The sequence below is a fragment of the Haliotis rufescens genome, unplaced genomic scaffold (genome assembly GCF_023055435.1).
Source record: "Haliotis rufescens isolate VD_foot unplaced genomic scaffold, xgHalRufe1.0.p SCAF_50, whole genome shotgun sequence".
In the NCBI taxonomy this organism is placed as follows: Eukaryota; Metazoa; Mollusca; class Gastropoda; order Lepetellida; family Haliotidae; genus Haliotis; species Haliotis rufescens.
Genome location: NW_025964224.1, coordinates 602,918 through 627,303, shown reverse-complemented (window position 1 = coordinate 627,303; position 24,386 = coordinate 602,918). Strand labels below are relative to the sequence as shown.

Below are 24,386 nucleotides of genomic sequence, written 5' to 3'. Positions count from 1 at the left end.
AACAGTTGGGAAATATTGCATTTCAAATAATGGCAAATGAGTGAGTGAGTGAGTTTGGTTTAACGCCACTTTTAACAGTATTCCAGTAATATCGCGGCGTGTCAGCTTAATGTGGGAGGTCTCTGACGGTTACCACTTCGGTGAAACCCACGGGCACGGATATGGTGCTGACAAACCTAGAAACATAATCGTGGCGAACCGGGATTCGAACCCACAATCATAGGTTTCTGGCGTGCCCAAGGGACGCACCTCTGCACAGCGAATCGCGGCGCCTTAGACGACTGGGCCACCCGTGCCCCCTAATGGCAAATGAATGTCTAATGCAGTGAAAACATCTTGAATTCATTATAATTTCTGCAATAAAAGCGTAACATCACATAGTGATATAAACGGATATGATCCATACTGTGATAACGTATTTATTACTTAATGTTTCTTATTATGAATTTAATAAACTAAAACTAAAATAAGAAAAAAATAGTACAAACAAATCATTTTTTTATCTCTGTGTGTGTGTGTGTGTGTGTGTGTGTGTGTGTGTGTGTGTGTGTGTCCATAGATCGAGGCAACTCACTAACGTAACCGTTTGTAAGAAGTCAAGTATTTACTTCTTGGTAATATGTAGCGTTAGCACCAAAATCAGGTAATATGACATTTCCTGCCATATCACACACACTGCATAGTTGGACCATGAAGAGAACCAGTGCCTGCAGCCTCCATTAGACCACATGGTTTACATTTATGCTGATGGTCAGCACAGAGTAAGAGGCTCAATGAGTTGGGTTTGCTCTTTTCAAAGGAAGTGAATGGTAGTTATAGGATATATTCACAATGTGAATGACACATATGAAAAGTTAAAATGTCTATTAACAGTACAGTCATAATATTGATATGTTCTATTATGCATCAAGTGTTTTAAATATATGTTTTCATATAATCAGCATATTTTTATAAGGCCACAAATGTAACCTTTACTTACAGGGGTAGAAAACGTTGGCATATCAACAGTCACATATGTGTTGAACATGATACTTCTAGCTGAAATATTCAAACTGTCATGAACAATTTTTTGTAAACCTCCAGGCTGAATGTGAACGTGAAGCGCTCGTTGGTTCCTGCTCTGATATTTTACAAACAACAAATTATAAACAAAGCCTTGCAAAAATATCATGTACCAAAAAGAATAATGGCATAATGTTGAATGTTGATGAGGCAAAACGTAATATGGAGGGAAAACAGCATGAGTTCAATACAAAAACAATATATCAATTAATAATAGGGGTCTTTTTGCCAGAACAAAAGAATATTAAAGTTACTCAGAACAAAACAACATGTATGTAAACAAACTCAGCTGGAACAACTGGAACCCTTATTTATCAAGACAGGAACCAATTCGGGAAGCTATTAAATGATACTAGAATTTATTCATCCTGATCCTGAGGAGCTAACAAACCACTTCAAGAATATTTACAACACTAAAACAAAGAGATATTCATATACGTGACAGTCTTAAAAATCAAATAACAGCTAATGAAATTCTGACTTTTATAAAAAATTCAAGTCCAGGCGAATATAACATAAGGAAATAAAAAAAAATTAATCAATATATTGTACATTGATAGACCAGTTGGTTGAACTGTTTAATGTCTAAAATAGTAGTCACTTCCCAGAGAGTTTAGTCATGCACTATGACTGTGGAATAAATGTATTTGAAAAAAACAAAACAATCTAGAAATGTATACAAAGGCAAGTCTAGCCAGCTCCAGCTAGCTATATGCCAATGAATTCTTACATGAGAAGGGTGATAAGACTGACCCAAACAACTACAGGTGTTTTACAGTAAGCAGCTGCTTGGGTAAGCTATTTTGCAACTTCATAAATGAAAGAAAAACGGAAAACATGGAAGACATGGAAAAAACTCTATTAGAAGACCACTGTAAGTCTTGATTTAAAAGGGGATACCGAACGTCACAAAATGTATTTGTTCATCAAACATTAATATATTCTACAAAAAGTAAAAAGAAAAGAATATACAGTTGCTTTGTAGACTTTCAAAAGCCCTTTGATTCAGTTGACAGATCACTACTCCTTACAAAGATGTTATCAATTAATATTTGAAGCAATGTATTAAAAATAATATCATCACTATATCGCTTATGAAGTGAAAACTGACAGGGACATTTCACAATCCTTCAACTCCAACATCGGGGTAAGACAAGGATACATTTATTCTCCCACATTATTTGACATATTCCTCAATGATCCTCCACTTTATATCAAATTTGAAAGTTATAATATAACACTTAAAGGTTTGAACATTTGTCATTTGTTGTTTCCCGATGACTCAGTACTATTTGCCGATTCAAAAAACACTACAAGTGTTACTTGATGGTCCAAGTGTATTTTGAGAAACAAATTACCTAAATGGTTACAAATGGTTTACCGCCAACTGGGCGTCGACAGATATTTTGCAAATCTTTTCATGTTCTTAATTAAAGTGCTCATGTAATTTGATGCACTTCGCGAGGTAAGGCTCGTACACCCATTGATATAAGGGTAACGCTATTTTTCAGGGCATTATCATTTGCAGAAGCCCGAGGACTTCCATTAACTGCCCGACGAAGGAGGGCAGTTGAAAAGACCGAGGGCTTCTGCAAATGATAATGCCCTGAAAAATAGCGTTACCGTTATTATAGCTAAAATTTATGGAATTTGTTATCAAATAAAAAGAAACAACAATATCGGTTTTGAAACATTTACTGCAATCAACACGAATGTCACTGACCCACTTTAACAAATATGGAAACGCCATAGAACAAACCAGATAACGTCACTATTGAACGTTACGTCACCTATCCCTATCCTATGACGTCACCTAACAACGGGCGTGATAATGGCCCGTCGTCAAGTAATATAAGGGCATTATCAAGTTACAGTGGCCCGCTCATTTCTGATAACATGCGGGCGTTTTTATGATAATTCTATCCAGTTTAGCTATAATGTACATTAATAGCTGTCGTTGTGAATAAGCAATACTGCAATAAACTGACATGCATGGTTTGCTCACTGTCGCTGATAGTTCTCTCCGTTCTATGTTTCGTAATGCATCCGGCTTCTCCAGTACAAAAAAACCTCTCTTGCCTTTACATTGCCGATTGTATACATGAAACCACCATCGGGCGTGGGAAGAAATCTCGAATGTGACATAACTTCAGCAAATTATATATCTTAATTAATATATAGATGGTAGCAGCAATGGCAGGTTCTAAGTGTTGTGCGTACAAACGTACGCAAAAATATTCGGCCATTTTCAAATCCTCAAATGGTTTGCCTTGAATAACGTTAGCGCTTTGGGCACAAGATAACGCCATATTGGTTTAATGGCTCCCGGTCGGATCTATGTATTATCGATCGGATCGTCTTGACATGATGTCGCCATTTTGTTTGAAACAAGTCCAAGTGATATAAGAGGTGGAATCTGATTGGTCAATAGGAGGGACATAGAAGGGACATTACTCGTAAAAGCCATTGCTTGCGCTACGATCGAGTCTGGAAAATGTAAAATGTACACTGAAAGCTAAATGAAACGTCATGTGGATGTATCATATAAATATCTTTATTTTCAAATGCTTATATATGTAAATGAAGACATCGGAGAAAGTCAGTGTTTGACCCACATGAAATTAACAGTCTGGGGAATGTTTTTGCGAATAGTGAATTTGGGGAGGCACCAGAAGACATCACAGCTGGGGGGTTCAAAATCAGTACCTGGTGTGGCAACCACGGGCGTTGACTACAGCCACACATCTCCTGTACATGGAGTGGACTAGCCTGTTGATGAAGGCCATTTGGATATGGGCCCATATCCTCAGGAACGCTACACGCAGTTCTGCTGCAGTTGTCGGCCTTGGGCGTATGTCGTTGAGTCGACGTTAGATCTCATCCCACAAGTGTTCAATGGGATTCAAATCCGGACTGAGGGCAGGCCAAGGCATGATTTGGATGTTGTGCTGCTGGAGGAAGTCCCTTGCGATTCTGGCAGTGTGGGGACGGGCGTTGTCTTGCTGAAAAGTGTGGTTTTGATGACGGGCAAAAAAGGCACGATATGGGGTTTGAGGACTTGGTCAATGTAGCGGAGAGCTGTGATGCCATTACCCCTGCCTGGACCAATATTCTGTAAGACCTCAGCTCCCACTCTCTGGTTCAGTCCGAGTCCAACCCAAACCATGATGCTTGGGCCGATCCACGGGTCTCGTTCCATAAATCAAGCATCAGCATAACGTTCGCCCCTCCTTCGCCAGACCCTGACTCTAACATTAACCGTTGAAACACAGTAGCGACTTTCATCAGTGAAGAGGATTCTTCTCCATTACTGTTGACGCCATTTTTGATGCTGCCTGGCCCATTGCCGTCGGGCCTGTCGGTGACGATCTCTCAGGATGGGTACACGAGCAGGACGGTGGCACGAGATGTTGTTGGCAGTTAGGCGACGTCGGACTGTACGATCACTGATGGCACGCTGGTGGTTGCCAATGGTTTGCCGAGCTGTTTCAGTGGCCATTCGGAATCGGTTCTGCAGATGTTGGCGTATCATGAACCGATCATGTCTGGAAGTAGTGACTCCAGGACGACCACTACGCGGTCGGTCGTCGGTTGTGTTGGTGTTGTTGTGGCGATGTTGCAAATGATATATCGTTCTGACGTTGACATTGAATGCATTTGCAACGACCTGTGCACTCTGGCCTGCTTGCAGTCATCCGATCACTTGTTGTCTCTCATTTCCTGATAATCTTGGCATGGCTGATGAATCGAAATAACGAAAGCCAGCTTAACAGTTTTGGGTGTCTTTTATACCCATACCAGCCACGATATGCACGTGCATCATGTTTTTGACAAGACTTTTCCGCAACTGAGTCCATTGCACTTTTTTAGGCTGCGTTTGGGCAAAGCACTCCATTTTAAACTCAATTGTTAAATGGACTTGAAGGCAACAAAAAGAAGCAATAGAACGATAAATGAGTTTATTGACCACAGAACATGTAACTGCCAGTGTCTGTGCATTTGGGTATATTCATAGTTAAGGGGTTAAGGGGTTTGAACATGTGCATTCCAGCTATATGACGTTGGTTTGTAAATACTGGAGTTATGACAAGACAATCCAGTTATTTACATCAAGAGCATCGACCTACGCAATTGGGATACGATGACATGCGTCAACCAAGTCAGTGAGCCTGACCACCCGTTCCTATTAGTCGCCTCTTACAAGCATGGGTTGCTGAAGGCCTATTCTAACCCGGATCTTCACGGGTACATTTTGAATAATGAACAATGAAATATGTATATGTTCAGAATACGTGTGTTTAAGTAGAAAGATAATATATCGGTACACGCCAATTAAATAGGTTCGACTGCATATGATTCAATGATGACCTCTTTTACAAGTCCATAGTTCAAAACATGTACTTAAAAGTTAAAACATGTATCTAAATAGTAAATTAGCTGGTTTAAAAATTTACACTTCCGACATGTTTCGTATGGTTTTTTTGCGTTCGGAGAGACAAGAAGTAACAGTGGTGACTGGTATCTGGTGGGTCCCTCAGTGCCTGAAACATTATTTTCCCTTCCGCGCAGTCCTTGCTGTAACGCTATAGTCCCAAATGAAGCAAGCCCAGATGTTCAACAGGTTCAGGCTGAAATTTCCTTTTATCAAAATAATATCTCCTCAGAGACTAAGCTTTAGCCTCACCGTGAAGTACAAGTATCCAAAAGATCCCATGCTAGTCTAGATTTCTTCAGATTTCTTCGGACCGCCTCCGTGGTCTAGTGGTAGAGCGTCCGCCCGGAGAGCGGAAGGTCCGGGGTTCGATCCCGACCGCGTCATACCAAAAGACGTTAAAAGATGGTACTTAATGTTACCCTGTCTGGCGCTCGGCATTGAGGGGCTAAAACAAGGACTGGTCGGCTCGGAGTCAGTATACTGTGTCTGAGTGGGGTATTCATGTCAAACTGCGGCATGGTATCTCAGTGTGCTAGCACTATAAATCGGCATCAGTCCGGACTAGTACAAGCAGCCACACCCACACACACACACGTACATGCACGTCGCTATATAAGTGCAATAATCTTGGACGCGACGTTAAACCTCATTTCACCTCACCTCAGATTTCTTCGGACAGACTCTCCTAGTTTCTATCTCTATATATCAAAAGACAATTACGTTTTTCTTATAAATTCACTGTCTATGAATGTATTTGTGTTATTCTTTTTGCGCAGAACACATACATACTGATTAATTAACGTTGTAATACAACGCAAAAATGTGACCACTTGTAAACATCAGTTTAATTTCGTGACCTTTATTCGTACTTTTGACTCTTTTTTTACATGCAATTATTTGGGTATAGACTGGTGGTTACATAACACCAGAAAGCCAGGTCCAAATCCATGTCATGATTTCATGGTTCGTCTTGTATGTGGGAAACCAATATCGCAATATGCCTGAACATTGCTAAAAGTGGTATTAACCAGATTACTCACTCATTTATTCAATTTTCTTTATGCACTTACTACAATCATCTATGATCACTAATCATAAGAAGGTATATCTCTACTCATCCATATATATATATATATATATATATATATATATATATATGTGTGTGTGTGTGTGTGTGTGTGTGTGTGTGTGTGTGTGTGTGTGTATTAAGCAACTCCGGCACTCTTCCTTAAAGATATACGCTAAGCATTTCCTCTGTTAATATTGATGTATGTAAATATCATTTTAATGTCAACACTGTTGCAGTGAACGTACCACAGACCTGATGCTAGACTAACACCTGATCTCTGAAATGAACATATTTTACAGAAAAAAACAGTTGTTAAATAATAGTTATAAAATATAATAAAGAGGAGCCAAGAGACTTTTCATCTTGCCAAATATCGGGCTGTATTTGATATATATTTGTGTCAGGGTCTGCATACGAACCTGGTGCATTTAAGTATAATGAGTCAAGATAGTCGAAAAAAATCTTCTCTATAATGTTTTCTATTGTCAACTTTAACACAATGTTCTGAGCCAAATTATTAATCATTGTACATCAAAATGTGCTGAAATATATAAATGTCCTTTCATACATGCATATGGGATGAGCTCTGTTAATAGTTCAATGAAATCAGCCTTTTATTGAGAAATAATCAAATCATCTCATTAAAGATATAAAGTAAGTATAGATGTTGTATACATTCAAATATGTTTGTGATTAACCCAACCTTGTTTCAATATATATTAAAAGATAAATAGTACCATTTTTTATAATTATTTCAAATGGGTGAATTTGGTCTTTCCCGCACATTCCCACAATTTTCACGTCGATTATCTGTACCTTTTCTTGCAATACCGATTGTCATATCGCTCTCACTTTCGGATGTGATTGTTCGGGCATTGCGTTTATCTACGTTGCCCAGCTACATCTAAGGGGAACAACTCACTGGACACTTCCTTCTAAATAATAACGTTGTCAAATTTACGACGTCATCAAGTTGCGAGTGCATGTTCGAATCTCAAGAAAGGGCGTCATGATAGAACAATGTCGTGAAATAAATCCCGCTTTGTTCTATTTCATTTCATCAAATATATGTCAATTACTCATTGCTTTCTGATGACGTATCCATGTCTAACCAACAACACAGTACATACACATCGTTGTCTTCGACGTACAATAGAGTCATGATATATGATATATGAAATCTTGTATATGCTTAGTCTCTGTAACTATTGCAAAATAATACAGACTTAATAATACAAATGAACTTAAATGTGTGTATGTTGTAATACCCTTAGGTTGCTGAGTGCGGCATTAAACAATAAACAAACAAAATATATTATAAGTAAGAATTAAGAATTATGTTAACAATGCCAATGTTAAAAAATAATCACCATAAACTCCATACCTCTCTCCATGTTTAATATGAAAACATAATAACTTTTGTTTGTAATAATCTGAAAGAATAATAATGACAATAATATCGTAATTGTTTTAAAATATGTTACAATAATCCTTAACTGAAGTAGTCCTGCACACTTTACATTAAGTGAAGAAGCCCATGAACATATTAACTAGTTAACATACATTAATGGAGATGCGATGAACAGTTGAAAGAGACGTTCGACCGAATTACATCACTTGTTATCAGCCAATACTAATGATGGAATTGTGAGTCTACAGTGTTTTTTGCAAGGCTACTCTCACAAATTTCATGACGCAATTTAGGTCAGGGTTCTATACTCGCATTAATGTGGTGACTCATTATTGCGTTAATTTCATGATTTACAGTATTTTTGAAGAACATTATATGTGGGACCAATAGAGGGAACTATGAGCATAGACTTGCTACTTATTTTATGATATTTATGCTAGCTCAAACGAAACTTTGATTTATGTTTATGGTATCCACAAAATAAGTAGGATCCGGGTGGGGGTGGGGGTGGGGGGTAGGGCAGATTTAACATGAAGAAGAGTCATCTTCAGCGGGACGGTATTTGGAGATGGATTAGCATTTGAACTATTATTCTCATTACGTAGCCAGTGCTGCGTGTGGTTATACTGACAAGATTCCCAGGTACACGGGGGCCTTTTCGTCACCTTGAATATCCACAGAGCGGATTACATGAGGATCCACAATGTTCGACCTGGTAGAAGTGTGTCATCAAACCGCACAACATTGGCCTTTGACTGGCCGTGGCGTTACAACACACTCATTCACTTACTTGTATGGGGAACTGAATGTTCATCTTAATTGTTATGGATTATAACGGAATGTGACCCAGAAAACAGGTTGTCATTAAATAAGAATAAATCTATAACAGGATTACCAGAAAAACAAGGTATAACACCCTAGCCAATAAGCTTCCATCAGGAACACCAGAGTAAGTCATTATAAGACTGAAAACTGCCCCATAATTATGTGTGACAGATTAGTCGGGTAGTGCTACATGTGTATTGTGAAAACAAAGTTATTAAATGAAGAGTACAACTGTTAAAAGTTACTAATAAACGTGTATAAGTGTTATATCGTCTCTGAACAAGTAATGACGTATGCTTGTCTTTAGTGTTAACATTCAAATACATGATATCTGTATCAGCGATATTGCGTACGTTCGACTATGAACAATAAAAGGTTATATGAGAGGATGACTCTATAACGGTAACAGGTACTAATGTATATGTGATATGTATATGAGATGACATGGAACAATGAGTAGCACTTACAGTATCTAAAAACTTTTATAATTAATGTCAACAATTCTCTTTATAAGTCATTTTCCTGACTTATAAGTAAATGTAAGAACACAATCGTGCTCAATCGAAAGTATAATTCTGGTCGGTCCACTTCCATACGACTATATAGCATACAATAAGCTTTCGGGCCCCGTTTGGATCGGTTTGGGTGGCAGTCTAGATATAGATATCCATAGAATAAACACAAATATGTCTCAAAGTCCCTGAACCATATCATTTATCTCTTTCGCTCAGCCCTTTCTATAATGCAAAAGGTCTGTATGAAGCAAGTCTAGATTTTCTTAGGTTCATCTCTGAATCTCCTATCTCACTGGGGCTCCTCTTCAATTTAAATGGAGTTTTTTGTTTCCATTATTATATATTTTTGGAGACTGAGCATTAATCTAAATAGACATCAGCAGTTTGGAACTTGACACTTATCTGTTTCACAATAACAGAACATTGTTGACTACATTATAATATTGAGCATCTTCTCGTGGCAAGTTAGTTAACTGACTATAAAAGTCCAGTTTCCACCCTTGCCGAACTAGGCTGGTATTATGGAGTTACATTTTGGCTGGACTAACAAGTCTATGCATAATCAAACCAAAATCGTGCAACGAAATCGAAATCCGGTTCGTAAACTGTCATGCAGATTTCGGTCGATTGCCGGATTTGCAAAGCATGTGCTCCGCCAACAGATATTTTCCCAATCTTTTCATGTTTTAAATCAAGGTGCTCACGCATTGCGCGATGTAAGACCCGTTTTTATCACAACATAGACCATGATTATCGATCAGATCGTCTTGACTGGGCGCCACTGTTTTGTTTGAAGCAAATGCAAGTGATACGAGAGATGGAATCTGATTGGTCTAAAGGAGAGGCTTAGAAGGGACATGACTCGTAATAGCCACTGGCGGCGCTACGATAGAGCCCAGGAATTCCAGCCTAGTTCGGAAACTGGACTTTTAAAGTCAGTTAAATCTCTTGCCTCGGGAAGATTAATATTAAGCAGATCACTGCTTAAGTGGCATGTGCAAATGAGAAAGTGGACGGACCTTAAAATTATTAATAAACAATGTTTCCTCAAGCAATATCGGAAAAATATATTTGCATAAATTATCTAGCAACATACACAAAGGTCACCTTCTACAAAAAATAAATTTTGAAAGCCGTCAAATTATTTAAGTTGATATTAGTTTGCGTATTTGACGATTATATAACTTGCGAAAGTATATATCTTGTGTTAATAATGCACCTACAGTAAACTACGGTTATAACGAACTCAAAGGGACTACTAATTTTAGTTCGTTATAACCGTAGTTCGTTATAAGCATATATTTAGCATAACTACAGCAAATAGTCGGGACAAAAGAGTAAGTTCGTTATATCCGTCAGTTCGTTATAAGCGTGTTCGTTTTAACCGTAGTCTACATCATTTTAATTTATGTAATTACTAGCACCATGCATTCGCTCTAAGAATAACAAAGATTTTGTAAATCTTTGGATTCATTCATTCATTCATTCATTCATTCATACACAGCGAATTGTGTGGCCTTTGTCTACTGGGCCACGCATCCCCCTCTCCTTCCCGGGGCTTTCAGTGACGCCGTATTGATGTAGAAACGAGTCCATCTTGTGTCACTCGCATTTAAATGAAGTGGTTCTTTCAATTCCATGAGCTGACAGTCGCTCATGGCAACATCTGTCAATATTCTGTGACACCATGATTTCCAAATTGAAGAACAGAGGTGAACCCATAAATCAGAAAGTAAATCGGTAAATGACCACACAGGATTAAACTATAGTCAACAATTTCTACTGGAACGCTTAGGTTTACAATGAAAGCAGGCAATACAATGGGTCAAGAAGGTGAATGAACCCACACGTCACAGGCCCTATAATATGTCAGAGCGCTCACGAATTGGGCAGAGGTTTGCTGTTGAATGTTGGAAGCTGGCAGGAATTTGCGTTTTTACATAGGTATCCTATCCGCACGTGGCAAGTAGACAAGACGCAAGCCGGGACATAAAATCCCTCCAACCGCCCTCCTGTAGACTTATATACAATCGCATTAAAAACAGATCTTATTTCTCGCTACCGCTAAACAAAGATCTGAGGACATCCCATTAGGGGTCACGTCAGAACGACCTTTCATCCGATCAATCAGAGCGTCGCTTACCAGATCATGAAAGTGACAGTCGGAATGTGATTTCTAATCATGCAATCTCGAAAACTTTAACACAGGGTATTCCGAACGATAGTTACATGTTTAACGACTGAATCCATACAATCTAGACCATATATTTGCCATTCCAGAATTTTTTAATCGAGAATTTGTCAAAATATGTTTCGAAGCGTAGTCACCAATTTGAAATTAGTGCCGTAAAGCACGAGAAAGATGCCTTCTGATTGGCTAATGTCGACTTCTTGTCAGTCCTTCCATTGGTCGGTCAAAATTCGCGCAAGGTCGGTTTGACGTGATCCGTAATGGGATGTCCTCAGATCTTTGTTTAGCGGTAGCGAGAACTAAGATCTGATTTGAATGAGATTGACTTATAAAGGCACAGCCAGCCTTTCAGAAACTGTCACCTCAATTCACATTTCGCTCGCTCAACCTACACATATTTCGTAAGAGGCGACTAACGGGATCGGGTGGTCAGGCTTGCTGACTTGGTTGATGAATGTCATTGCATGGATCGATGCTCATGATGTCAGTCACTGGATTGTCTGGTCCAGACTCGATTATTTACATATATTATTAAAATACATATACCTGGAGGCTGAGTGCGACGTTGAACAACAAACAAACAAACAAAAATATTGTGTAAACAAATGCAGATTATTCTCTGCCACCGATTACCGTTAAAATCTGTCCACGACAGCGCTCGACATTTTACTAACGCTTCAATCATTTGCTGACCCATAACAATTCGCTCATTCCCGCATATTCGGATATATGAATCAATAACTAAACAGACCACAATTTAAAACAGAAAGTCTTTTGTCCCCAGTTACGATAATGGCAAAGTTATAATCAATACCGGTTTGGGGAAAGACAACGTCACGTTGGCATTCCGGTAGTTTTTTTTGTGTGTCTGTGTGTGTGTTTTTTCGCGCGTGCGTGCAGGTGTTTAACATGATGGTCGTGAAAGGCAACTTTTCCTAAGATGAACGCCATATTTGGCAAGTGACCAAGTATAACCCATCGGTGCCAATGTAGTTGTCAGATTCGGTAACTTGATTGATAGCACGTCATCACGTACGACAGCATGGTTCCTTACTCACTGATCACTGGATTGTCTGGTCAAGAGTTAAATTACATACAGGCCGCGGTCATACAGCTCGAATATTGCTACTGAGTGCGGCGTAAAACAACAACTCAAACCATGAAGACTTGAATTTCTATTTCATTTGCATTCGTTACAAATTTGCATGCATAATAGAAGTGGCTTGGGGCGCATAATCAGCGTTATGCTGGTCGTAAGAGGCGACCAAATTGATCGGGTGGTCAGGCTCGCTGACTTGGTTAATGCAAGTCATCGTATCACAATTACGTGGATTGATGCGCATGATGTCAATCACGGGATTGTCTGGTCCAGACTCGATTATTTACAGACCGCCATCTTATAGCTGGAATATTGATGAGTGCGGCGTTAAACAACACACAAACAGAGTCAGACTGACGACTGTACGATTCCGACTATATGATCAGCATGTGTCTATAATTCACTATCATATAGTCATGATACCAGATATTCGTCCAAAAGGTGAGCGTATTCTGCCCCACTGACATACAAACACGTGATGTTGCACTGACAGACAGTTCACATCTGCTCCACGCAACTTGGCCACTGGGTCGGTGGAAACAATTATCCCATTATCTGTTTGATACGTCGAAACATAGTCGTTTTCCTTTTTCTGCATTAATCCAGTAGAGTTCACAGTCGGGGATACAATATCATTTTATTTATTGATTAAGAACATTGTTGGCGTCCGTAGTGCCACATGTTGGACAATGAAAGGCAGAAATCGTTATTCATAACGCGTCGCTCAAGTTGAACCAAGTCATTTTGTTACCATCCTCGACACGGGCTACGTTGTATCTATCACGAGCCCTTAACGAGCATACGTGCAATCCCACATCTGAAAGTTGAACTCTTACATATACATGGCAGGGGCTTCCTCGTGCCAAATGCAAGCCCCGACCAGATATATACAACGTCGATCTACCTCTGTGGTATACTCACAGATAGCTCTTTGTACGTGCTGGATAAGGGTCAATCGTTTCCATATACCTGCCCCAACTCGGTGTAATGACAAATCAGCTTTAAACCGCTCGTCTCCCAGTGCTCACGTACAACAGGTTACGTGACAAGAGTGCGAGTTTTAAACTTGTTTGTGGTCACTCTCAGCTTTGTTTATAAACACAGCGATTGACAAGATATAAATCGGATTACACAGCGGGTGACCCGAGGCGAGTATCAGTACATGTGTGGTACGGCTGACCGCTTCAGGAAATGTGAAGTTTTGTACGCAATCAACAGCCTATGTGAGTAGCAATTCTAGTTTAATGTCTCAATTTATACACACAATTGCATTTAGATCTATACAAATGGCGTTTCGGAGTAAGTATGACATAAGTTAATATATTTTATTTAGAGGATACCTTTAATCTGATTCGTAATCAATACTGGGACACTGACTTTCGTTCTCTGTGTGGTTGTAATTAATGTTACATTGCACAAGTATAAAATCTGGTCATGATGTTTTCAGTTGTATATATTCTGTTGTGTGTATAACTATATCACAAGCCATGGTATATTTCACCTTCGTATTTCCCCTCAGTCAAGCAGTCGTTATCTGGTCTGACCTGACGCGCCTTTATCTATGTAGGTAAACACTTTAACCCAGGGCTTACTCTTGACGTGTTCACACACTTCAGATCACTCCGAAATATGTCGAATGATTTTCGTAAAACGCCCGATCTATAAATAGAAATATATCACATTTGGCCGGGTCGCGTGTATACAAAAACTGCGTCACACACTGCGTGTTATACTGTGTTACATACTACCTGGACTGCGTGTATATACTGTGTTACACACTACCCGGACTGCGTGTATATACTGTGTCACACACTGCCCGGACTGCGTGTATATACTGTGTCACACACTACCCGGACTGCGTGTATATACTGTGTCACACACTGCCCGGATTGCGTGTATATACTGTGTCACACACTGCCCGGACTGCGTGTATATACTGTGTTACACACTACCCGGACTGCGTGTATATACTGTGTCACACACAGCATGTACATACTGTGTCACATACTGCCCGGACTGCGTGTATATACTGTGTCACACACTACCCGGACTGTGTGTGTATACTGTGTCATGCACTGCGTGTATATACTGTGTTACACACTACCCGGACAGCGTGTATATACTGTGTCACACACTACCCGGACTGCGTGTATATACTGTGTCACACACTACCCGGACTTCCGGAAACTACTACTAATAATAATATCCACGTTTTAATTAAATTCTGTTACCTTCTCAAATGCAGCTGACGCTGTAAATATTTAATATCTAATCCCGCCTTGGTGTGTCAGCAGGCAGATGGTGGAGAGACAGGTGGCGAGATCGTACATCGTACATCCAAGCTCACCTCGAGGTTTTGCGTTGATACAGTGCCCTCGTATATGTCCGTGACCTCGACGATGAGTGAGTGAGTGAGTTGGGTTTAACGCCGCTTTTAACATTATTCCAGTTATATCACGGCGTGTCAGCTTAATGTGGGAGGAAAGCCCGAAGTGATGCAGGTCTCAGACGTTTACCACTTCGGTGAAACCCACGAGCACGGGTATGGTGCTGACAAACCTAGAAACATAATTTGGGCGAACCGGGATTCGAACCCACAATCATAGGTTTCTTGCGTGTCCAAGGGACGCAACTCTGCACAGCGAATCGCGGCGCCTTAGACGACTGGGCCACCCTTGCCCCCACCTCGACGATGAATGGAGACAGTGGACTGCTTGTTTTACGTCACGTGTAAGATTATGACACTTATATAGCAACGTACATGGTACTGGTCCGGACTGATGCCAGTTGTATTTCACTAGCATACAGAGATACCATGCCGCAGTTTACCATGGATACCACACACAGACACAGTATATCCGCTTAATACTGAGCCATGCAGGGTAACAAGAAGTACCCTTTTTTAACGTCTTTTGGTCGGAGATCGAACAACCGACCTTCCGCACACAAAGTGTTGACTCTGACAGTTTAGGTTCGAATCCCGGACGGGACTCAACCCAAAAAAGTACGAGAATCTTGACAGTTGGTTTGAAGTCACTGTACGGGATAAGTAGTGGAGATAACTCCAAATGCTCAGTTTGCTAAATATCACAACTGTCAGTCGCTTAGTAACCTTAAGAAGAACATCCTGCGAGTTATCGGCGGTACACAACCACACGTAACGGCCGTTGTTGACTTGACGCGCTTCACGTTGAGCGGCATGCAGTCCGATATTTTCTTTGTAATGTTGTCATTTTGGAAATCTGATCATAACTCTTTGCTTTTTATGAACTACAAACACACAAGAACCTTAATTTCTGATAGGTTTAATTAAATATAAACAAAAACAATCTAGGTCGTGACATCATCGACTAGATGAAACGGACATAATCATGACAAGGGATGTAAACACCCACCCCTATATGCACCGCGATGCCGTCATTCCATAACATTCAATTTTTAATAGTTAACTTAATTTTTCTAAATAAAAATGCATAGATTTATCAATACACAATGCCTTTAGAAAGTGGTCAAATGTACCCCTGGCAGTGTGGGTTCGAAACCCGGACGGAACTCAACCCCCAAGAGTACGAGAATCTGTACTTTAAGTGTTATCTAAAGTATAACATTAATTACATTTGACCACTTTCCAAATGGCATTGTGTATTCATAGCTTTCGGCCATGAGAGCCGAGCCAATCTACACTTGTCAGAGGGGTACACAAAGCACGCGATCTAGACTTCCAGTTGTCAGACTTTCATTTTTGTGGAAGCCTCGGTGGCTGAGTGGGTCAGATCGCTGACTTTGTCCCTCACTCTGGCAGTGTGGGTTCGAATCCCGACGGGAATCAACCCAAGAAAGGACGAGAATCTGTACTTTACTAAGAAAGTGTTATCCCAAATAAAACATTAGTTACATAGATTTATCACTCTTTAAAAAAATCTACTATTTGACGAGTTCGTAATGGTTTCGTAAGATAAACTCGAAGTTTTTCGAAAATTCGGATAGCGAGGGGATGACGATATTTTCGGGGTCCATGCTGAGAATTTGAAAGAAGTGGACAATTTGGACACTGAAGGCACAGGAGAAGACAGAAGAGGACCCCTCAGTCGGAGCGAGCGAAACACCGTGGTTTTGAGATTTTGTCGACCGATCGGGGCCTAGAACTATTGGTGAAAATGTTAGTGATGCCCTCTCACCTTTGCCAGTGATGAAGTGTGTGATTTGCTTGTCACTGAAACCAACAGGTGTGCGGCTCAGTTTATAGCTGATAAGATGGACACGTTGAAAGTACATTCACGTGTGAATAATTGGAAAACCGTTGACACCTCCGAAATGAGGGCTTTCATTTCTATCGTGTTAGTGATGGGCCTGTCAAAGAAACCATCTTGTGAATCCTGTTGGTCAAGTGACCCACTAACTGAGAGTAAAGGGTTTAAATCTATCAAGTCCGGGGATAGATCTATACCGATTCTGATGTGTTATTTTCCAGTTAATGGCAATGCCAAAGACTTGCCCAAAGAGGATCCAAGACAGGTCAAATTATTTAAAATGAGACGTCTGATGACAATTCTTTAATCAGGATGTTGACGAGAGTATTATTGTATACAAGGGTCGAACAGGTTTGCTGCAATATATGCCAAATAAACCACAGAATTGGGGAACAAGTCATGGGGTCTGGCAGACAGGAGGGCCGGGTTCATGTGGAACTGGCAGGTTTATACAGGGAGACAGGGAGGCAGCAAGGTTTGACGTATGAAGTTGTTACATCATTGTGTGAACCACTGTACATCTTCCCGAGGCAAGAGAGTTAACTGACTTTAAAAGTCCAATTTCCACCCTTGCCGAACTAGGCTGGAATTCCTGGGCTCGATCGTAGCGCCACCAGTGGCTATTACAAGTTATGTCCTTTTCTATGCCTCTCCTATTGGCCAATCAGATTCAACCTCTCGTATCACTTGCATTTGCTTCAAACAAAACGGTGGCGCCCAGTCAAGACGATCTAATCGATAATCCAGATCTATATTGTGATAAAACGAGTCTTACATCGCGAAGTGCATCAAATCACATGAGCACCTTGATTAAAAATATGAAAAGATTTAGAAAATATCTGTTGACAACGAGTTAGCGATGCACATGCTTTGCAAATCCTGCAATCGACCGAAATCTGCTTGACACTTTACTAACCGGATTTCGATTTCGGTGCGCGATTTTGATTGGACTATGCATAGACTCGTTAGTCCAGCCAAAATGTAACTCCATAATACCAGCCTAGTTCGGCAAGTGTGGAAACTGGACTTTTATAGTCAGTTAACTCACTTGCCTCGGGAAGATGACCACTGTATGGTAAGGGTTACCATTTGACCATGGAATGTTTTTCACTTCTCCCACTTTTATTCAGGTTCTATCTGACAAGCGGCAATGAAATATCCTTGTACATCACATGGTCTGATAATAGGAAAGAAAGCCCCTTGACCAGTGTTCACAATGGCTATTGTTTTTGTTTTTTGAAAGAGTAGGATCTAAGTCTTCACCAAACTGCTTCAGGGAAGTAAGAAAGTCCAAAGCGGTTCAGTACAGTCACACATGGGAGGCGTGGACATGGGCCCCGTCGCACAAAGCGATCTTAGCACTAAGGTGATCGTAACTCCCATACTTTAACAGAGGCTTCCGATCATCGTAGCGCTAAGATCCCTTTGTAGAACGGGGTCCTGGCAGACAAACAGCTGCAGTATTATATCGTGCTCCGCAGGTGTTGTAAGTCATGGAAAAGGGTGTTTTTGTACCTCATGGAACTTTCTTTCATTAATGCACTTTTCAAAGCTGCAAACCGTGGTGAGAGGGTCAATTCTGAGAAATTAAGATTGGTCGTTGCAACAAAATTCCTGGAGGGATACGAGCGACTTAAATGTGGAAAACCTGGGCGTCCCGCAGCCATCCTGGAACGTTCTGCAGCCACCCTGGAACGTCCTGCAGTCATCCTGGAGCGTCCTGCAGTCATCCTGGAGCGTCCTGCAGCCATCCTGGAGCGTCCTGCAGTCATCCTGGAGCGTCCTGCAGTCATCCTGGAGCGTCCTGCAGTCATCCTGGAGCGTCCTGCAGCCACCCTGGAACGTCCTGCAGTCATTCTGGAACGTCCTGCAGTCATCCTGGAGCGTCCTGCAGCCACCCTGGAACGTCCTGCAGTCATTCTGGAACGTCCTGCAGTCATCCTGGAGCGTCCTGCAGCCACCCTGGAGCGTCCTGCAGCCATCCTGGAACGTCCTGCAGTCATCCTGGAACGTCCTGCAGCCATCCTGGAACGTCCTGCAGCCACCCTGGAGCGTCCTGCAGCCACCCTGGAGCGTTCTGCAGCCATCCTGGAACGTCCTGCAGTCATTCTGGAACGTCCTGCAGCCATCCTGGAACGTCCTGCAGCCATCCTGGAGCGTCCTGCAGCCATCCTGGAACGTCGTGCAGTCACCATGGAACGTCCTGCAGCCACCCTGGAGCGTCTTGCAGCCACCCTGGAACGTCCTGCAGCCACCCTGGAACGTCCTGCAGCCATCCTGGAACGTCCTGCAGTCACCCTGGAGCGTCCTGCAGCCACCCTGGAGCGTCCTGCAGTCACCCTGGAACGTCCTGCAGCCACCCTGGAGCGTCCTGCAGCCACCCTGGAGCGTCCTGCAGCCACCCTGGAGCGTCCTGCAGTCATCCTGGAACGTCCTGCAGTCACCCTGGAGCGTCCTGCAGCCATCCTGGAACGTCCTGCAGTCATCCTGGAGCGTCCTGCAGCCACCCTGGAACGTCCTGCAGTCATCCTAGAGCGTCCTGCAGCCACCCTGGAACGTCCTGCAGTCATCCTGGAGCGTCCTGCAGCCATCCTGGAACGTCCTGCAGCCACCCTGGAACGTCCTGCAGCCATCCTGGAACGTCCTGCAGCCACCCTGGAACGTCCTGCAGCCATCCTGGAACGTCCTGCAGCCACCCTGGAACGTCCTGCAGCCATCCTGGAACGTCCTGCAGCCACCCTGGAACGTCCTGCAGTCATCCTGGAGCGTCCTGCAGCCACCCTGGAACGTCCTGCAGCCATCCTGGAGCGTCCTGCAGTCATCCTGGAGCGTCCTGCAGCCACCCTGGAACGTCCTGCAGTCATCCTGGAACGTCCTGCAGTCATCCTGGAACGTCCTGCAGCCACCCTGGAGCGTCCTGCAGCCACCCTGGAACGTCCTGCAGTCATCCTGGAACGTCCTGCAGCCACCCTGGAGCGTCCTGCAGCCACCCTGGAACGTCCAGGAGCCACCCTGGAACGTCCTGCAGCCACCCTGGAGCGTCCTGCAGCCATCCTGGAACGTCCTGCAGCCACCCTGGAGCGTCCTGCAGCCACCCTGGAGCGTTCTGCAGCCATCCTGGAACGTCCTGCAGTCATTCTGGAACGTCCTGCAGCCATCCTGGAACGTCCTGCAGCCATCCTGGAGCGTCCTGCAGCCATCCTGGAACGTCGTGCAGTCACCATGGAACGTCCTGCAGCCACCCTGGAGCGTCTTGCAGCCACCCTGGAACGTCCTGCAGCCACCCTGGAACGTCCTGCAGCCACCCTGGAGCGTCCTGCAGCCACCCTGGAGCGTCCTGCAGCCACCCTGGAGCGTCCTGCAGTCATCCTGGAACGTCCTGCAGTCACCCTGGAGCGTCCTGCAGCCACCCTGGAGCGTCCAGGAGCCAAGCTGCCGAAACCCGGTCACCTCACCTGGTTTGTGACCTGTGTGCTGTGCATATGACCACTTGCAATTGCGAATATCCTATCGCATTCAGGAATGCATGAACGCCACTTCGAAACAACAAATTTTTCACGCTCATTTTCGCGCCCTGTTGTGGAGGGTGGTCATTGCCTATAGGCGATAGCTGTAGACGTATTGCGTTAGACACAATTATTATAGTAAAAACAAGTCATCAGCCTACCCCACACTTACAAGAATAATATCGTTATTTGAACTTAAAACAAAAGGGTGATCTTTAAATCAACAAAACTTCAAATGAAGATACTGAGAAACTTGCCTGTGTCATGTTGACATATAGCTACGGATATCCACTACGGTTTCCGTGTCACGGGAGAATACACGGTCCAGCCGGTATAATAATATGCCACTCATATAGTCAAAGTCACATTATTTCTAATGAGTGTATATTAATTATATCCTGTAGTGATCTGTGTTTTTAGTGGGTGGGACAGACGAAATATTTCCAAATTAAGTGACATATTTTTTCAACGAATGATATCAGCTTTTAAATTAAAGATATCGGAGATATGAGAATTGCAATCAGCACAAACTTAACAATTTAAACATGTTCCTAATATGAAACGCATTCACATTCAATAACGTGATTCAGGTTAATTCATGAAAATATACATGTTTTACCTCTGTATGTTTGAAAATGTCAGGATATTTGTTTCATGATAATGTGTATTTTTTATCCGGAATTAACGTGCGAAATATTGCTTCATTCAGCCCGTGTTTAATGAAGCATAGACTGTTTGAAATCACCCACCCTCTTTACAGCGCCTTGTGCTACACTTAATCCAGGGCCAAGAAATGGGGAAACAATTCAGCAGCTGAAACCAATCCAGCGTCACATATCCTAAACTGATGCAGGTGATACATCATTATCACTTCAGTGAAACCCACGATCACGATCACGATTTCGACCCACTGTCAGCGGATCCTGACACAACTAATCAACGCAACTCTGTCAACGCTTGTGCTATACCAGCCTCGTGTCGATTTGCTAGAAATCGATTGTAAATATCTTGGTTAGCAGCAGGGAATGATTAACCCCAGCAAGGTCAAATAATACCACATGCAATATTAATAATATCGCCCATATTCGTTAATTTGATATGGGAAAGACCCGCGATGATCCGATGAGAATAGGTCTTCAGCAACCCATGCGGTAAAAGGCATCTATGCTTGTCGTTAGAGGCGACTAACAGGGTCGGGTGGCCAGGCTTGCTGACTTGGTTGATGCATGTCATTATATCCGAATTGCGTGGATCGATGCTCATGATGTCAACCACTGGATTGACTGGTCCAGACTCGATTATTTACAGACCGCTGGAGTAGTGCTGCGTGCGGCGTTAAACAACAAACAAACAATGGTAAAGTTCATTTACAATGCGTTTAGGTTTAATTTGATACAAATGTGCGATCGATCGGTCTCATCAATGCTTCGCTTCCCCATTTTGCGAAGCCCGATATTGTTACTCATGTTGCGTGGTGAAACAATCAGGAACCAGCTCTCTATTTCTTCCTGCGAGACCATGTCACTGACTACCCTCAACACGCATGGTCTCACTTGAACCAGACCGAAACGACATACAAAGAGACAAAGACTCAATACTCGTCTTATTTGAGAGACAGACTTCACTCGCAAACATATGAACCGACCTCGCATGCTTGTTTCGTTGTAGGAGGAGGCACAAACTCGACAGCAGGGCCTTTCCCTTTGACGCAGAATAGCGAATCCTCAGCGACCGTGTTTGGAGTTGTAAAGCGGCGGGGTGGAAGGGTGCATGTCTTGTCCCCTCAAGCGCCGCCCGAAGGGTCGGCATGGGGCTGTGGAGCAGCAAGGAGGGGCTGTTACATGAAGCTACCCGGGGTGGAGTTACGGAGACTGTTACTCGTCTACTGGATGCAGGCGTGTCAGTAAGTAGGACATGTTGCCAATCAATACAACTCGACATCACCTTGCACGAGTCGTTACACGCCACGAATGTAGCATGTTTCATGGTAAAGTTGTTTATTAATACACATTTTGTTAACTGTAATATAACTTAAAAACACCGTTGATAAATACACGGAATAGGAAAATATCATAGACAAGAAAAAATACATGTATGATCCATTTTTTTACCTTTCAAATGAAAGCTTCCTTATTGTGATATTTCTAAAGGTGTGAAATACAATTACATTTACAAATTTCCAACACTTTGTAGCTGTATGTTGCTATGCAACGGCTCGGTGTTTATCGTTAATCGGGATTATATCGTGTATGAATATATTTCCAGTTTACATGGGAGATCGGGGTAGAATAGGTCTTCAGCAACCCATGCTTGCCATAAATGACAACTATGCTTGTGGAAAGAGGCGACTAACGGGATCGGGTGGTCAGGCTCGCTGACTTGGTTGATGCATGTCATCGTATCCCAAACGATGTATCCCGTGGAACGATGCTCGTGACATCAATCACAGGATTGTCTGGTCCAGACTCGACTATTTACAGACCGCCGTCATATAGCTGGAATATTGTTGAGTGCGGAGTTAAACAACAACAAACAACAAACAAACAAATCAACAACACTCCACTTAAACTCTGCTGATCTACGGGCACAAAATCAACTACGACAGAAAGTTTTTTCAAGTGTGTTTTAAATAAACCATATTGTCAAACCTCTGAAATGATGATGAAATATTCACCACACGCTTGGAAGATAAAGCAGGTATATCTGGGTTCACGGAGAGCTATTGTTATGTGATAATAGATACATAGAGGTTATCATGCGAGTGTTTTTGAGGATGGTTAATACCCTGTATTAGGTATATACATTGTATTTCGCGACTACTCATCCCACGGCCTGCTCTAGTCCCGACAGTGGTATATATGGTATATAAGGTCGGGCGATGTTACTACAAATCTATGGAAACCTGTTTGACTACTCCATTATAGTGAGTCTGCAGTTTGATAGTCATAGGTGTCGGATTGAGAGTTTGTGAAAAATATGAGCATGAACATTGTTCAGAGTTATAGTGCGTGTCTGTGCCTGCTTGTCCCGGGTGGAGTGCTCGGCGATCTGAGCAATGCATATGTATACATTACAAGTCTGGGGTCCCTGATGAGATGGGTGTGAGGTGACAGACAGTTTTGAGGGGTTTAAGGCATATCGGTGACGGATAATTTGAGTTGAGCTTTGAATTTTATTTAGTCTTGGGATTATTTTTGTAATTCAGGTGTGTTTGTGTGTGTGTGTGTGTGTGTGTGTGTGTGTGTGTGTGTGTGTGTGTGTGTGTTTGTGTGTGTGTGCGTGTGTGTGTGTGTGTGTGTGTTGTTTAGTATGTGGTTAGTCGGCTGGATCAACGCTTGTCTACTGGGTATTGCATGTGTTGATAATGATATACTTTAATTACATTCTTACCATACGAGAGAGGTAGGCTCTGTTATTGCGCACTCACTCCATAATATCTCAACAATATTACCAACTGTACTTTTATCGAACCATGCTTCAGTCGTTTGTTTGTGAGAAGCCATTTCGCTTTTGTAAGTCGGCAACAGCAGAGTGTCTTGATCACTGCATAATGTATTTCGCAACATGAACTGTGAGGAAATCGACACGAGCTGTTCATATTATAATACCGATCTGTTGATTTCGGAGCTATATTGCCAGATGACTGACACATTACACAATAAGCGACTCAGCGAGTTGCAAATATTACTGTTTGTTGGGTGGATGGACTGTACTCACAGACTGAGGAGGGATGAGGTAGCCTACAAGTTAGAGCGTTCACCGGTTCGTCACGCTCAAGCACTGGGGGTCGGTTTCCGCACTGTTAAGCCCATTGTTATTGTCACCCTAGTGATATTGCTGGAATATTGCTAAAACTAGGACAAACCCCAACTCACCCACTTTTCGCAGATTGGAAAAATACATTAAATATTTTGTAAAAAATCAATATATTATATACAAACTTACATGTGGTTCACAGCGTTGTCAGTGATGAATCATGATTGTTTACTTGCTTCGTGTTGCTCGTGGCTCTAATATCTGTGA

General features: G+C 42.3%; 2 protein-coding genes across 3 annotated transcripts in view; both read left to right on the top strand.

The window, feature by feature from the left end:
* Nucleotides 1-13,600: 13,600 nt before the first annotated feature.
* LOC124151382 (serine/threonine-protein phosphatase 6 regulatory ankyrin repeat subunit C-like) overlaps nucleotides 13,601-24,386 on the top strand; it is a 36,509-nt gene continuing 25,723 nt past the window's right edge. Inside the window, exons 1-2 of one of the 2 annotated variants that reach the window (XM_048384751.1) lie at nucleotides 13,601-13,830; nucleotides 22,032-22,266. In XM_048384751.1, coding sequence (XP_048240708.1) covers nucleotides 22,171-22,266 — 96 coding nt within the window. In that variant the 5' untranslated portion in view covers nucleotides 13,601-13,830; nucleotides 22,032-22,170. The remainder of the gene's footprint in view (nucleotides 13,831-22,031; nucleotides 22,267-24,386) is intronic. The other variant, XM_048384750.1, reaches the window with a different exon arrangement.
* Nucleotides 17,856-21,608, top strand: LOC125374044 (zonadhesin-like). The gene has a single exon (XM_048384749.1). The coding sequence runs from the start codon at nucleotides 18,376-18,378 to the stop codon at nucleotides 20,341-20,343; it is 1,968 nt and encodes a 655-aa protein (XP_048240706.1). The 5' UTR covers nucleotides 17,856-18,375; the 3' UTR covers nucleotides 20,344-21,608.

Bases quoted from the DNA above. Each gene is read 5' to 3' on its own strand.
- LOC125374044 (XM_048384749.1), top strand. From the start codon at position 18,376: ATGGAACTTTCTTTCATTAATGCACTTTTCAAAGCTGCAAACCGTGGT.